The sequence below is a fragment of the Corticium candelabrum genome, chromosome 6 (assembly GCF_963422355.1).
Source record: "Corticium candelabrum chromosome 6, ooCorCand1.1, whole genome shotgun sequence".
NCBI classification, from domain to species: domain Eukaryota; kingdom Metazoa; phylum Porifera; class Homoscleromorpha; order Homosclerophorida; family Plakinidae; genus Corticium; species Corticium candelabrum.
The window spans coordinates 1,471,911-1,483,946 of record NC_085090.1 but is presented as its reverse complement, the minus strand read 5'-3'; the positions used below and the strand labels follow the sequence as shown (position 1 = coordinate 1,483,946).

Below are 12,036 nucleotides of genomic sequence, written 5' to 3'. Positions count from 1 at the left end.
ATTACAAAACAGAAGCGTAGTACGTGTACGGTCGGGATTACCAGAAAAAGAAAGAATATGCAGATTCAGCAGATATTACCATAAAGGGATGAACAGGTCCAAAAATTAGAGGCGTGGAAAATCATGTCTAGGTTGATACATCTTGCATCTCTTTAAAGTTACGGTTTAGCTAGTTAATGCACAGCCCCCAGTTAGATACGTAATCTAGCCCCAATGGTTTGATTCTAGTTAACTAAAATTAATATTATAATTATTTTTAGCGGAACTGTATTAGAGTCGTCAGGACTAAAGAATTTGCGTCACGATACGTGCCATTTTGGAAGCTAGACTACAGAGCATTCAGACATAAACCATGGTACCAAATTTGTTGTAATTGGCCAAGAAATATCTTTGCAAGAATTTAGCTATAGTGGAAAAATCGAATGCGTAAATATTTATTGACTATCCTAAGCTGATTCGTTACACAATAGTCTGCTTGCAATCAGGAGTTGGAATTGTGTGTGTGTGTGTGTGTGTGTGTGTGTGTGTGTGTGTGTGTGTGTGTGTGTGTGTGTGTGTGTGTGTGTGTGTGTGTGTCATGCGTGAGTTGTATTTCTAGAAACGATTGTGGGAGGAACACATGGGGTACGCTTGATCTTCTATATCGTGCTGTTGGCGTATGGTTGCGAAACGTATCAAAGTAGTCTGCTTTCGCATAATGTGTCTATGCAAGATTGCTGGTACTGCGTGTCATGCAGATGGCAAGATTTGGTTCATAGTACGAAAGTTCTCTGCAACATGAATGGTATCGAGACATTCCTTCTATCAGCACAATTTCGTTGGTCAGGGCACTTGGTTCAATGATGACAGAATTGAACGGACAACTCTAGTACGTACACAGAAGAATTAGAAAGGATGTTTACAGAGAGGTCAAAAGAAAAGATTCAAAGACCGTCTGAAGTCGAACTTCAAGTCTAGATCTTCTTAGCTAGAAACATGCATGCAGTGAGCAAGATGGGCACACCAAGCCTAGATACATTTGTTGCAATAGATGATTCAACCCTAGCTAGACAATATGTGGCCAACGTTCTCGTATGCATGCGTGCACGTCTATAGTACCCGACGCGTGATATAGATAACGCAACCCAGTCACGTTACGTACGAGCGACCGACCTGCTAGGCAATGGCGCAACGAGTGACCAAATAAATGTTCCATATGTCTAATATGGTGGACGTGAATCAAACTGCATAGCTATGTCACGCGGAGGGTTTACACTGTAGTTTTTCATTAGAGTTGGCTTTTTATACCTTCAAAATAAACGAAAACCGCATAATGGTATCCATGGCGTGTGCATAGAGTGTGTTCATCGTCATAGTATTGTGGTATTACAGCAAATATTATAGGAACAAGAAGATCACTATTCTATATTGTCAATAGGAGACCGTTCTGCAAAATGACAGTCGAAATTACGCAGTCACTCTAAAAACCACACAACTAATAACTAAGTAGAGTCCGGCTGCAGTGACATCTCTAGAGGCAGCTCCACTGCTGCTACCGTTGCCAAGTTCGACAGCTCGGTACTGTCCGATAAAGATTCCAGTGCGGATGCATTCACCGCTTGTGCATTCGAGCACTGAATTGCAAACGTTATGATAATGGTACACGTAGTGGAATGGTCTGCCTTCCATTTTCCTAAGAAGGACACCGTATCCGAGCACGTAGTTGGCGCACGACATGTACAGATCGCCAAGTACTTTGCAGTCGACGCCAATATCAACCGCTCTGTTCGAACATCCGCTGACAGCCGGCTTGTACGTTGCCCTAAGAGCGGAACCGTTGCTAAATACACTGGCTGACGACGCACAACAGCACCGAGTCGGATCGCAGACGGGATGCCATGAGCCAGATTGGGTGAGTAATTTTCTGTGCACGTACCTTCCTGACCAGTTCAAACCGCTAGCACATAATCCCGACCGACAATATAATCGTGAGTTGCATCTGTCGTTGTCAAAATCCGTGAGGATGTACATGTATTTGCCGCTTTTGACGACGCCAAAGCTCGGATCGGAGAAGTCGTTTGCACACACGGTACTGTTGTTGCCACGAACGTGGCACACAATTGTCGTCATGTTTTGGCTGCATCTCGAACCTGATTGATTACTAACATGGAGAGTGACCGTGTTTCCCAACTGCGTCGCAGTAACAAAATCGACGCAGCAGCATGTCTTCAAATCACACAAACTTTCTGTTTCTAGTGAAAACGCAGTCAGAAAGCCAGTGATTGCAACCAGAGTCACCTGAAACTTTGCAGTGCCAACCATCCTACAGTAGAATCGCTGTCGTGTGGAGAAATTATCGTGCAACGAAGAGTGCCAACAAAAATAGAGCACATGCGAATATATAGGTGCATGCATGCAGTTGTTATGTAGTATCAGACAAATGGACTGTTTCTAGATCAATCCCAGGAATATCCCTATAATTAATTCAACAGAACTACTACTTAGCCAGCCTAGTTTGGAGAAGTATTTACAACGTGGCTCCTATATGGACTCTAGCAAAGAGATCTGAGGTTAGCTAAACAGCGAGTGGATTGGGTGTGGACTCACAAAAAAAAGTTTCCTCAATCTACCGCTTTTGCGTCAATAATTTGGTTCATCTAGAATTTCCTGGAAGACGAAGACCTGAGCGATTAATGCAAGTAAACGTAAATTGCAACTATACAGGCGACGACTGCCATACGTTATGATGATGCACACTCTAATGCTCACTAGCATCGAGAAGTTCGAGATCTGTGACTGTATGATGCCGTTATGTTCTCATTAAAAGTAATTACCTATACAAATTCCAGTAGTTTAAAATCCTGGTTGGCTTGCTGGACTGATTAAGACTGGTCTAAAATTTCGAACCTTAATTAATTAATTAGGCTATTAATTCTAATGCAGTGTTTCCTATTTCGTTGAAACGCTGACAAGTCTGAGATATCGGCCGGAGGTAGTTCTGCATGTGCAAATGCGTAAATATCAGCAGCAAACCGATATCGCCGTAACCGATATTATCGGTATGCTGATGACGGGCATTCTACGCAGTAAACTCGAGTTCCCGGTAAAAAGAAAGAAGTGCTGGTACACACTGTACTGCATGTCTAATTAATTAAGCTGTTATAGTTTCGGTGTGCAGACATTGCTATCTAGTAGAAAACGCACGGTTTGGCTTCCTTTTTCGCGTCTCTGAGAATGTCAACTCGACGGCGCGGAGAGAGAATCTGCGTGAGAGACTCGTAAAGACTGGCCTTGACGGTCGATGTGACACCTGCATATATACATACACCGTCAAATGCATCACACAGAGCTGCACTGCAAAGCAAAAATTTCTGTTGTCACCTAATTTCAGTGTGACTTATAGCCTGTTCACACTAGCATGGTTATGTAACCTAACCGACCCTAACCGGACCGAACCGCGTCAGCTAACCGTGTTGGCCTGCGTTCACACTGCCAAAGGCTGAAAGCGCGCTGAGAGTGCGTAGTCAAAGAAAGTGGGCATGTATTCAGCTAACTGTGCATATCTGGATAGTTCTTGTCATGGATCGTAGGCAAGATGCGATTGTCCTGTTTTAATTGGCATCACAGCAGTCCATCACAGTGAGATGTACAACACCGAGGTCTCAGAGACGATTTTCCACTGGACTACCGAACCGAACCGTGGTGGCACGGTAGCTTGAGGTGAGCCAGCTCAACACGGTTTGATTTGGTTCGGTTCGGTTCAGCCGGCGTTCACACTGCGAAGTGAAGCCGAACCAAACTGTGGCGCACCGTGCTGGCACAGTTACAAACGCTAGTGTGAACGGGCTATTAGGGCTAAGTGTCGGTTGGCTCGACGTGGAGATTGCTTCGTCCAGCGTGCGTACAGAATCCGGACACTTGCGAAGTTGGGTCTATCCGAGTTAGTTCCTTTGTGATATCTCTTCTGTCCTGGCTGGCCATTGCAAAGCCAATATCAGTCGGCAACTCAAGCAGCTTACGCTTCCCGGTCTCCCAGGCTCAAACTCGCGGGCCATGCAGTGAAGAAGAGGCAGTGGCGGATCCAGGGTTTTATTGAGGGGGTGGCGCAGTGATAATTTCTACTTATGACGTCACTATGAATCAACTAAATTTGCTAGAAGCGTCGACTGACTCCATCCTTACGCCGCTTGTCTCGGAAATGTTTGAAAGCATGGGAGTATGACAAGATGGTTTCCTGTTTTCAATAATCCAGATTTTATCATCATCTGACAATCTTTCAATCAGCAGAGGTGTGCAAGGCGTCCAAAGAATTTTTCAGCAGCCGTCATTTTGTCCCTTAGGTCTAACAACGACTCGGGTTGTAGAGTGAAGACCTGTAAGGCAGTCTACTGCGTTCGTATTCCGTCATCGGACGTGTCTTCCGCTCTTCCTGATTGAAGCTGAAAAGTGCTGGTAGTGGCTGCACTCTCATTCTGTTCATTTCCAGAAGTCACTCTGATCGAACGGCGCCGTACGCTTCGCAGTTTCCCTAGTTGCAACAAACTGCGCTGGTCGGACAGCTCGATGTTTCCACATAATTACTTTGCAAAGCAACTCAATATGCTAGAACTTTACAGATGCAGAAACGGAAGCAAGCACACCTACTTCGGAGTTCCTACGTATAAGCTGCGAGTAGCCTCGAAATAAAGAACAAGCGATGATCATATCGCTTATTTATGATATGATAACTAGCCTACAATCTTAGATATAACTAGCCTACAATCTTAGACTCTATTACAACTAGAATAATTGTACCAAGTTTCTATCAAAATCGAAGAGTTCTTTTCACTGACACGGGGGCACGCCGTGTGCTGAATCCGCCACTGAGAGGCCCCCCTGTACATTGAGGCAGCCAATGAAGGAGATGAAACTATTGTCACAGTGTACTAGACGAGTCTAGCAGCAACGGATTTGAGTTAATTTTTGTGCCTGCGAATTGCACCAAAGACTAGGACAGCTGCTTGACCTCAATAATCCATATAGAGCGTATAGTATTACGCGGATCGAACTGAAATGGCATATTATAGTTACCGTATAGTAATTAACTAATTGTCGCAAATAAAAGCCCACCTCAAATACAAGCCGATTTTGAAAAGCCGAAACTGGAAGTTCTCGGTCGTAAAGCCGATCTTTGCTCAAGACGCGCGGCATGTGTGCGCGTGACCGTGCGCATGTGGCGTGTGCGTGCAGCGTTCAATGGCACCGATAATGATGACGAAGATTCAGCTGACGCTCTTGAAACTGGCATCTCAAGTGATACATGGTTGTCATGTCTGTAAACCCTAGCGTGTTCGAATGGCATGCAAGCCAGTGTATTAGCATGCTTAGTTAAGTTAGGAGCCTGAAATTGAATTCCAATTCGGCGTATACAGAAATAAGTACGGCTTTATATATATATATATATATATATATATATATATATAATTATTTGCGACAACATGGTAAGCGAGTTTGCGAAGCCATCAGAGATCAGGCGGTGCAATCTGGCCATCTAGATATTCATATTTCAATGTTAAGAGTCATCGCGTGCTTGGTCGATGCATTTGCTCATGTTGCAGTTAATTCAAAGTCTTCTAGGCTAGGGATGGGAAGCTGCTGGATAAACATCTAAAACATATATACTGAAGATCTTTACTGAATGTATCAGACCAATTTGTCTTTCTTTGCCAAGTCTGCAGCCATTCATCTGAATGCTCTGCCTCGGATACCCTTTGAAACAGCTGATCCAGTGAAACAACCTTCATCAGCTCAGAAAGAGATGACCTCAGAATTGTTTCAGTTTAGAAGAAAAGGTAGACGGTCTAGCGAGGAAAGTAGATCTGATCTCTGGAAGCCTCAAAGAACCAGGCCAGAGGTAGCTATGCGAAGGTAACAACTACAGGATATTCAGAAAGCATGCAGAGTGCAAGAACCTGAGTACGTCAAGGAGTATTACAAAGAGAGAGGACAGCGCGAGGATGACAATATCAGAAAGTGAGAAGATAAGCATAGACTATAGAGCCAAGCAGAGTGCACTGTAGTGTCACAAATAAAGTTAAAGTTTTGTTCACGTAAAAAGTCAACATGTTGATATTTTAGACAACAGTTTGTCTGACTCTCTTTAGCTAGCTGAACCGCTAAAGATGTCAAACATTGCTAGGAGTCTGCTTCTCTTTCTGTGTATACTCACTGTAACGGCGTGTAGAATAAAAAAGCTATGTTCTGGAAGTTGCGAGTGCATAGAGACAAGTCGCAGTTAAGAAGTGCTGATGCTATATTAGTTGTCTTCGCAGTTCTAAACTTTGATTTGTATATACTGTCAATGACACAAACACTTCTGGCTGTAACAATAGGTGGGCGGTTTTCTTTGATAAATAGCCTATCTAAAACAGTATCTACAGTATATCAAGCGCTGTCGAGGTTCATGAGTTGGAAAATTTTCTTTGAAAAATTCTGCTGCATGCATAGACTGTTCCCAAGGTCGGCTAACATGCAGTGTGACCAAGTTAAAATACCGCCTCCGTCTTCTTTTGATCTGTCTATCTAGAAAAGGATCTCGTTGTGACGGTATGACGTAATAAGTTGATATTAAGACTGAATGCGTTCGAGGGTTTGAGTGTATGTATAGTTTGCGTGCAGTAGCCTTGCCTTGTAATAACGTTGGGTTCAGTTCTAAAGAAGTAATAAACGTCCCAGGAACGTTACATGGTGTCAGGAGTGAAGAAGCTTCGACTCTGATCGCAAGTTTGCCGCCAAGTCTCTAGCCGCCAAAGTATCCAGAATGGCTGAGCATGCCACAACTCCGCAGTTTGGACGGATGACTAAGCCGCCGGATCCACTCAATCTAGAAGATCTCACTCACTGAAGAGAGAACTGGCGTCGATACGCTCGAGATTGGAACATCTACGAGATCGCGTCCAAGCTCTCAGAGGAGAAAGCTTTCAAAGATGAAGTGAGAGTCCCAGCCTTATTGAACGTCATCGACCACGACGCGCTCGATACGTATGATACGTTCGAGTGGGGAGACAAGCCGGGGGACAGGCACAACGTCAAGGAAGTCTTGAATAAATTCCATTAGTACAGGGGAAATGAAACTTTTGAGAGACACTATTTCCTTAAAAGAAATCAAGATGTCGGAGAAACCACGAATGCATACATCACTGCTGTGATGAAGCTTGCGGAAACATGCAATTTTGGCGCGTTGAAGAACATCCACATCCGGGATAGACTGGTGAGTGGTATCCGCGATGAGAGTGCAAGACACATGCTACTGGGAAAGAAAGATCTTACTCTAAACAAATGCCTGGAAATCTTGCGCACAAGCCAGATTACGCATCAACATGCACGAGAAATAGCTATTGACGAACATGAGGCACATGCCCTCACAAGAGGAAGGCAGTCCTAGTCAAAGAAAGTAATCAGAACAGAGACAATGCCTGAGTTCAGCCCAAAGGAACGAGATGAGAAGAAGGACAAACACGAAAGGAAATATGGCTATTGTGGACTCAAGCATGCACCCAAGAGAGAAGATTGCCCAGCAACAGGCAAGACTTGCATGAAATGCAAGAAGGGGCATTATGCGAGAGTCTGTCGGTCAAAGACATCGGACAAGCATACACAGAAACAGAAGGTGAAGTACGTGGATGAACAGAATCAGGTAGAGTATGTTGCACTCAATCACATCACCAAGCATGCACATCGGGAATGAGTAAAGCCTATGCCACGTTTGAAGTCCCACACACGTCAAAGAAATTCAGATTTCAAATAGACAGTGGAGCTTCTTGCATCTTCCCATCATAGTAAGACTACATTCGAGTGACAGGAGACAAGCAGGCAGGAAAGTTTGCAGAAACAAAGACAATCTTGATAGTGCACAACAAGACAAAGGTGATACCCAGAGGATCAGCAGACATATTGCTACAAAGAAATAGACACACCTACAAGGTACGTCTACTTGTTATACCAGGTTCAGCTGCACCATTACTCAGTCTCAAGTCCAGTCAGCAGCTAGGACTAGTGAGAACTGTTGACAGTGACCACTTGCATATGGTGACCCAGCAACCAGTTTTGCCAAGAACAACAGGTAACCACAAGGATACTAATCAGTCAAGCAACGACACAAGCAATGATCCTATCCTACTAGAGTTCAAAGTCGTATTTGAAGGACTAGGCTGTCTGCCAGGACACTACTTCATTCGACTAGATGGCAATACAGTAGTACCTGTAGTTCATGCACATCATACGGCACCAGTGGCACTGAAAGACGCTATCAGAAATGAGTTGGACAGTATAACACAAGGAGGAGTCATAGAGCCAGTCACAGAACCTACTCCTTTGGTCTCATCGATGGTCACCGTGAGGAAGCAAAACAACAAAGTTCAGATATGTATTGACCCTCAAGACCTGAACAAGTCAAACAGGCGAGCACACTACCCACTCCCAACCATTTGACGACATCTCAGCAAGATTGGCAAATGCAAAAGCATTCTTGGTGTTGGATGTGAGAGCAGGCTTTTGGCAGATTAAACTGAATGAGCAATCCAGCCTATTGACCACATTCAACACATCCTTTGGTCAATATTTTTTTGGAAGAGAATGTCATTCGGTATTAGCTCAGCGCCAGAAGTTTGGCAGCAGAGGATGTAAGAAGTCGTAGAAAGTCTGAGTGGTGTGGAAGTTATTGCAGTGATTGGAAGAGGCAACACACAGGAGGAAGCTACTTGCGATCATGACAAGAACCTGAGAGAGCTTCTCAAGAGAGCACTAGAGCGGAACCTCAAGTTGTCCTTGGAAAGACTAAACTCAGATTGACTGAAGTATCGTACATGGGACACAAGATCACATCCAATGGTTTCAGTGAACACCCTGATAAAGTGAAAGCAATTAGGGAGATGCCAACACCAACAAATGTGAAAGCTCTTGGAGAATCCCAACTACCTTGCAAAGTTTCTCCCACAATTCTCAGAAGACCAGAAGTTCTACGTCAACTAGATCGTAAGGACACAGAATGGTGTTGGTCAGAAGAATCTCATGGACATTCCAAAGCGCCTCCAAAAGATGATGTTACACCTACAACATTATAATCTACAAGATAACATACAAAAGAGAAAGTGAGATGTATTTAGCTGACACACTGTCACGAGCCTATATACCAGAAACGGGCGACCCTTTACGACAAAGTGAGTTTTGTCAGCATTTGGAGCAAGTTAACGCCATGAAAGATTGGTCAGTGGATGACGCCAAGCTCACTGATATCAAACAAGCAACCACCCAGGATAGAGTTTATGACAGTTACTGAACTGATCAGTAATGGCTGGCCCTCAAGTCGCAAAAAGGTCCCACACGGTGCTAAACCATATTACCATTCTCGACATGAACTATCGATACAAGATGGACTCATTTTCAAGAGCAACAGAGTGGTGATACCAACATCAATGAGAAGTGATATGAAGAAGCAAATCCACAGATCACACACTGGAATGGAAGGTTGTCTAAGAACGGCTAGAGAGTTGATGTACTGGCATGGAATGAATGGTGATGTGAGAGATCTGATAGCACACTGCCCTGTCTGCCACATTCAGCCACGGGGAACCTTTACAACTGTATGAAATTCCAAATCGTCCCTGGTCCAAAGTTGGCGTTGATCTGTTTGAACTGAATGACATCAACTATGTCATCACAGTTGACTATTACTCATGTTTCTTTCAAGTGGATTGACTGGAAGGGACATCCGCTTCTACAGTAATCCACAAACTCAAGTGTCAGTTTGCCAGGCATGGCATACCTGACGTTGTGGTCAGTGACAATGGGCCACAGTTCTCGACAGAATTTCGAAAATTTGTGAAGGACTGGACATTCCATCATGAGACATCATCACCGAGATACCCCAGTCAAACGGGAAAGTAGAAAATGCAGTAAAGACTTGCAAAGCAATTATAAAGAAGGCAGCCGAATCACACTGTGATGTCTACCTAGACCTGCTTGATGCCAAAAATATGCCAGCAAAAAGATGCTAGCATCACCAGCACAGCTTCTATTTGGGAGGAGAACGAAGACACAGCTACCGACATCACCTGCCCTGTTGAAACCAGCTACAATACAGTTATTATACTACCAGAACAAGTAGCAACACGACTGCAGACCAGCAAAGAGGCGCAAGCTGAGCAGGACAACTGGAAAGCGAAAGCCTTACCACTGCTACAACCAGGAGAATCAATTAGAATGAAAAGACCTGGACGTACTGCTACATGTCTGAAATCAGTTTGTCCTAGGTCGTACCTAGTCGAATCTGGAGGTAGAAAATATGGGAGGAATCGGAGACAACTACCTCGGAAATCGACCAGAAGAAGATCACACAATCTACACAGAAGATGACCATACAACTGAACAGTCAGACACAATACCATCCCTACCAACAACACCTACCAATGAACCTGCAATTGGAATTGAGGATCCAATCAACACAAAAACAACTCCAGAGTGGGCTACTCAAGCCAGCGTAAGGGCACCTTCCACAAGAGCCGGAAGGTGTGACTTCCTGTTCGAGTCGAAGACAGATGATATGTCTTAATTAAGACTTTGATAATACCTAGAGGGGAGAACGTGACGGTATGACGTTTAAGTTGATATTAACACTAGACTAGTTCACGGGCTTCAGTGTCTAGTTTGCACTAGAGTGTACTGTCGTTGGGTTCAGTTCTGAAGAAGTCCCAGGAACGTTACACTCTTTAGTTAAAATTAACTAAGAGATTGTCTCTATTGGTATAATCGATGTTGTGTTTTCTTTCAACCTGTGTTCTAACATATGTTTTCATAAGAAAAGTGTTAATTAAATTGCCCTATATAAACCACCACAACAGCGCGTTTACTACAAATTACAAACATGCAGTCATTTGACACTTGTGGGATAAATTAGCAGTCTGGGGGCGTTCAGTGACGTCACATTGTATCCAGGTTCTGCATCGTTTGCCGTGAAGGGTTTGATATGAGACGCCAGCTGCTTCGAGAACTGACTAACGAGTTCCAGTTGGCTGACAAAGTTAGTTACCTTACGTATACAAAGAACTGTACAATCTAAGTGGGCGCGTCTAAGTTGTTTGGATTCTTCTGAGAATGGAATGGTGCCTAGAGTAGTCATGACTGTTGTACTGTAGCACGGAAGCACGGAGCTGCATAAAACAGCGCAAAGAGGCGATCTGGAGACAATGGTTACAGCTGCAGCCGCAGGATGCGACATCAACATTAGGAACGAGGTTAGGCGCTCCATGCGTAGGAGTTGAGAGCGAATGACTTTGCATCTCACTGTACAACAACTAATTGCAAAATTTATGTCTAATGCACGCCATTAACACTATGAGTTATAGAAGGCTAGTGTACAGTCACGTGAATGGGCGGTGGTTCTTTGTTGGTGTAGAAAGGTCTGATGCCTTTGCACGAAGCTTGTCTAGAAGGTCGCACGAGAATGGTTCTGCTGTTGCTTGCCCTGGGTGCCGATGTGAATGCAAAAACTGGGGTAGGTGTTTTGACATCTACTAAGTGTAAGTGGTTAGGAGTAACTGGTGATTGGCTGACTGCACGTTTGGTGAACTGCAGGAAATGTGGACGCCTTTGATTTGCGCTGCAGGAAACGGTCATACAGAAACCACGAAAATTCTTGTGGCATTTGGAGCTGATGCTGACATAGCCACATCTGTAAGCCTATGACGTTGTACACCTACGTGTATGGACACTCACGCATGCGCGCGCGCGCGCGCACACACACACACACACACACACACACACACACACACACACACACACACACACACACACACACACACACGAGGCAGACATACGTGGATCATCATTTGTGTCAGCCATGTTTTTTAAAACTAACCTCGTGACCAGGCTTGCTGCGATTTCAATCCTGAGGCATGAATATCTGGGAAAGCCAAAAGTGCAGTGAGCCTGGCCATGAGACTAATGTTTAACACTTTCTGCAACAGAGTGGCCATTCTGCAGCACACATGGCAGCTTGGAAGGGTTTGACAGATATTCTTG

The 12,036-nt window shown here is 44.3% G+C and overlaps 2 protein-coding genes across 4 annotated transcripts in view; one reads left to right on the top strand and one right to left on the bottom strand.

Moving 5' to 3' along the window:
- Positions 1-1,260: 1,260 nt before the first annotated feature.
- LOC134180698 (uncharacterized) lies at positions 1,261-3,112 on the bottom strand. The gene has a single exon (XM_062647886.1). The coding sequence runs from the start codon at positions 2,392-2,394 to the stop codon at positions 1,447-1,449; it is 948 nt and encodes a 315-aa protein (XP_062503870.1). The 5' UTR covers positions 2,395-3,112; the 3' UTR covers positions 1,261-1,446.
- A 7,827-nt stretch (positions 3,113-10,939) lies between these two features.
- The window catches only part of LOC134180697 (ankyrin-1-like), a 3,685-nt gene continuing 2,588 nt past the window's right edge, over positions 10,940-12,036 (top strand). For all 3 annotated transcript variants that reach the window (XM_062647883.1, XM_062647884.1, XM_062647885.1), the window contains exons 1-5: positions 10,940-11,035; positions 11,151-11,249; positions 11,411-11,509; positions 11,590-11,688; positions 11,982-12,036. The exon at positions 11,982-12,036 is cut by the window's right edge and continues 44 nt beyond it. In XM_062647883.1, coding sequence (XP_062503867.1) covers positions 10,982-11,035; positions 11,151-11,249; positions 11,411-11,509; positions 11,590-11,688; positions 11,982-12,036 — 406 coding nt within the window. In that variant the 5' untranslated portion in view covers positions 10,940-10,981. The remainder of the gene's footprint in view (positions 11,036-11,150; positions 11,250-11,410; positions 11,510-11,589; positions 11,689-11,981) is intronic.

Coding starts and splice junctions, on each gene's coding strand:
- LOC134180698 (XM_062647886.1), bottom strand. CDS start 2,394: ATGCATGCACCTATATATTCGCATGTGCTCTATTTTTGTTGGCACTCT.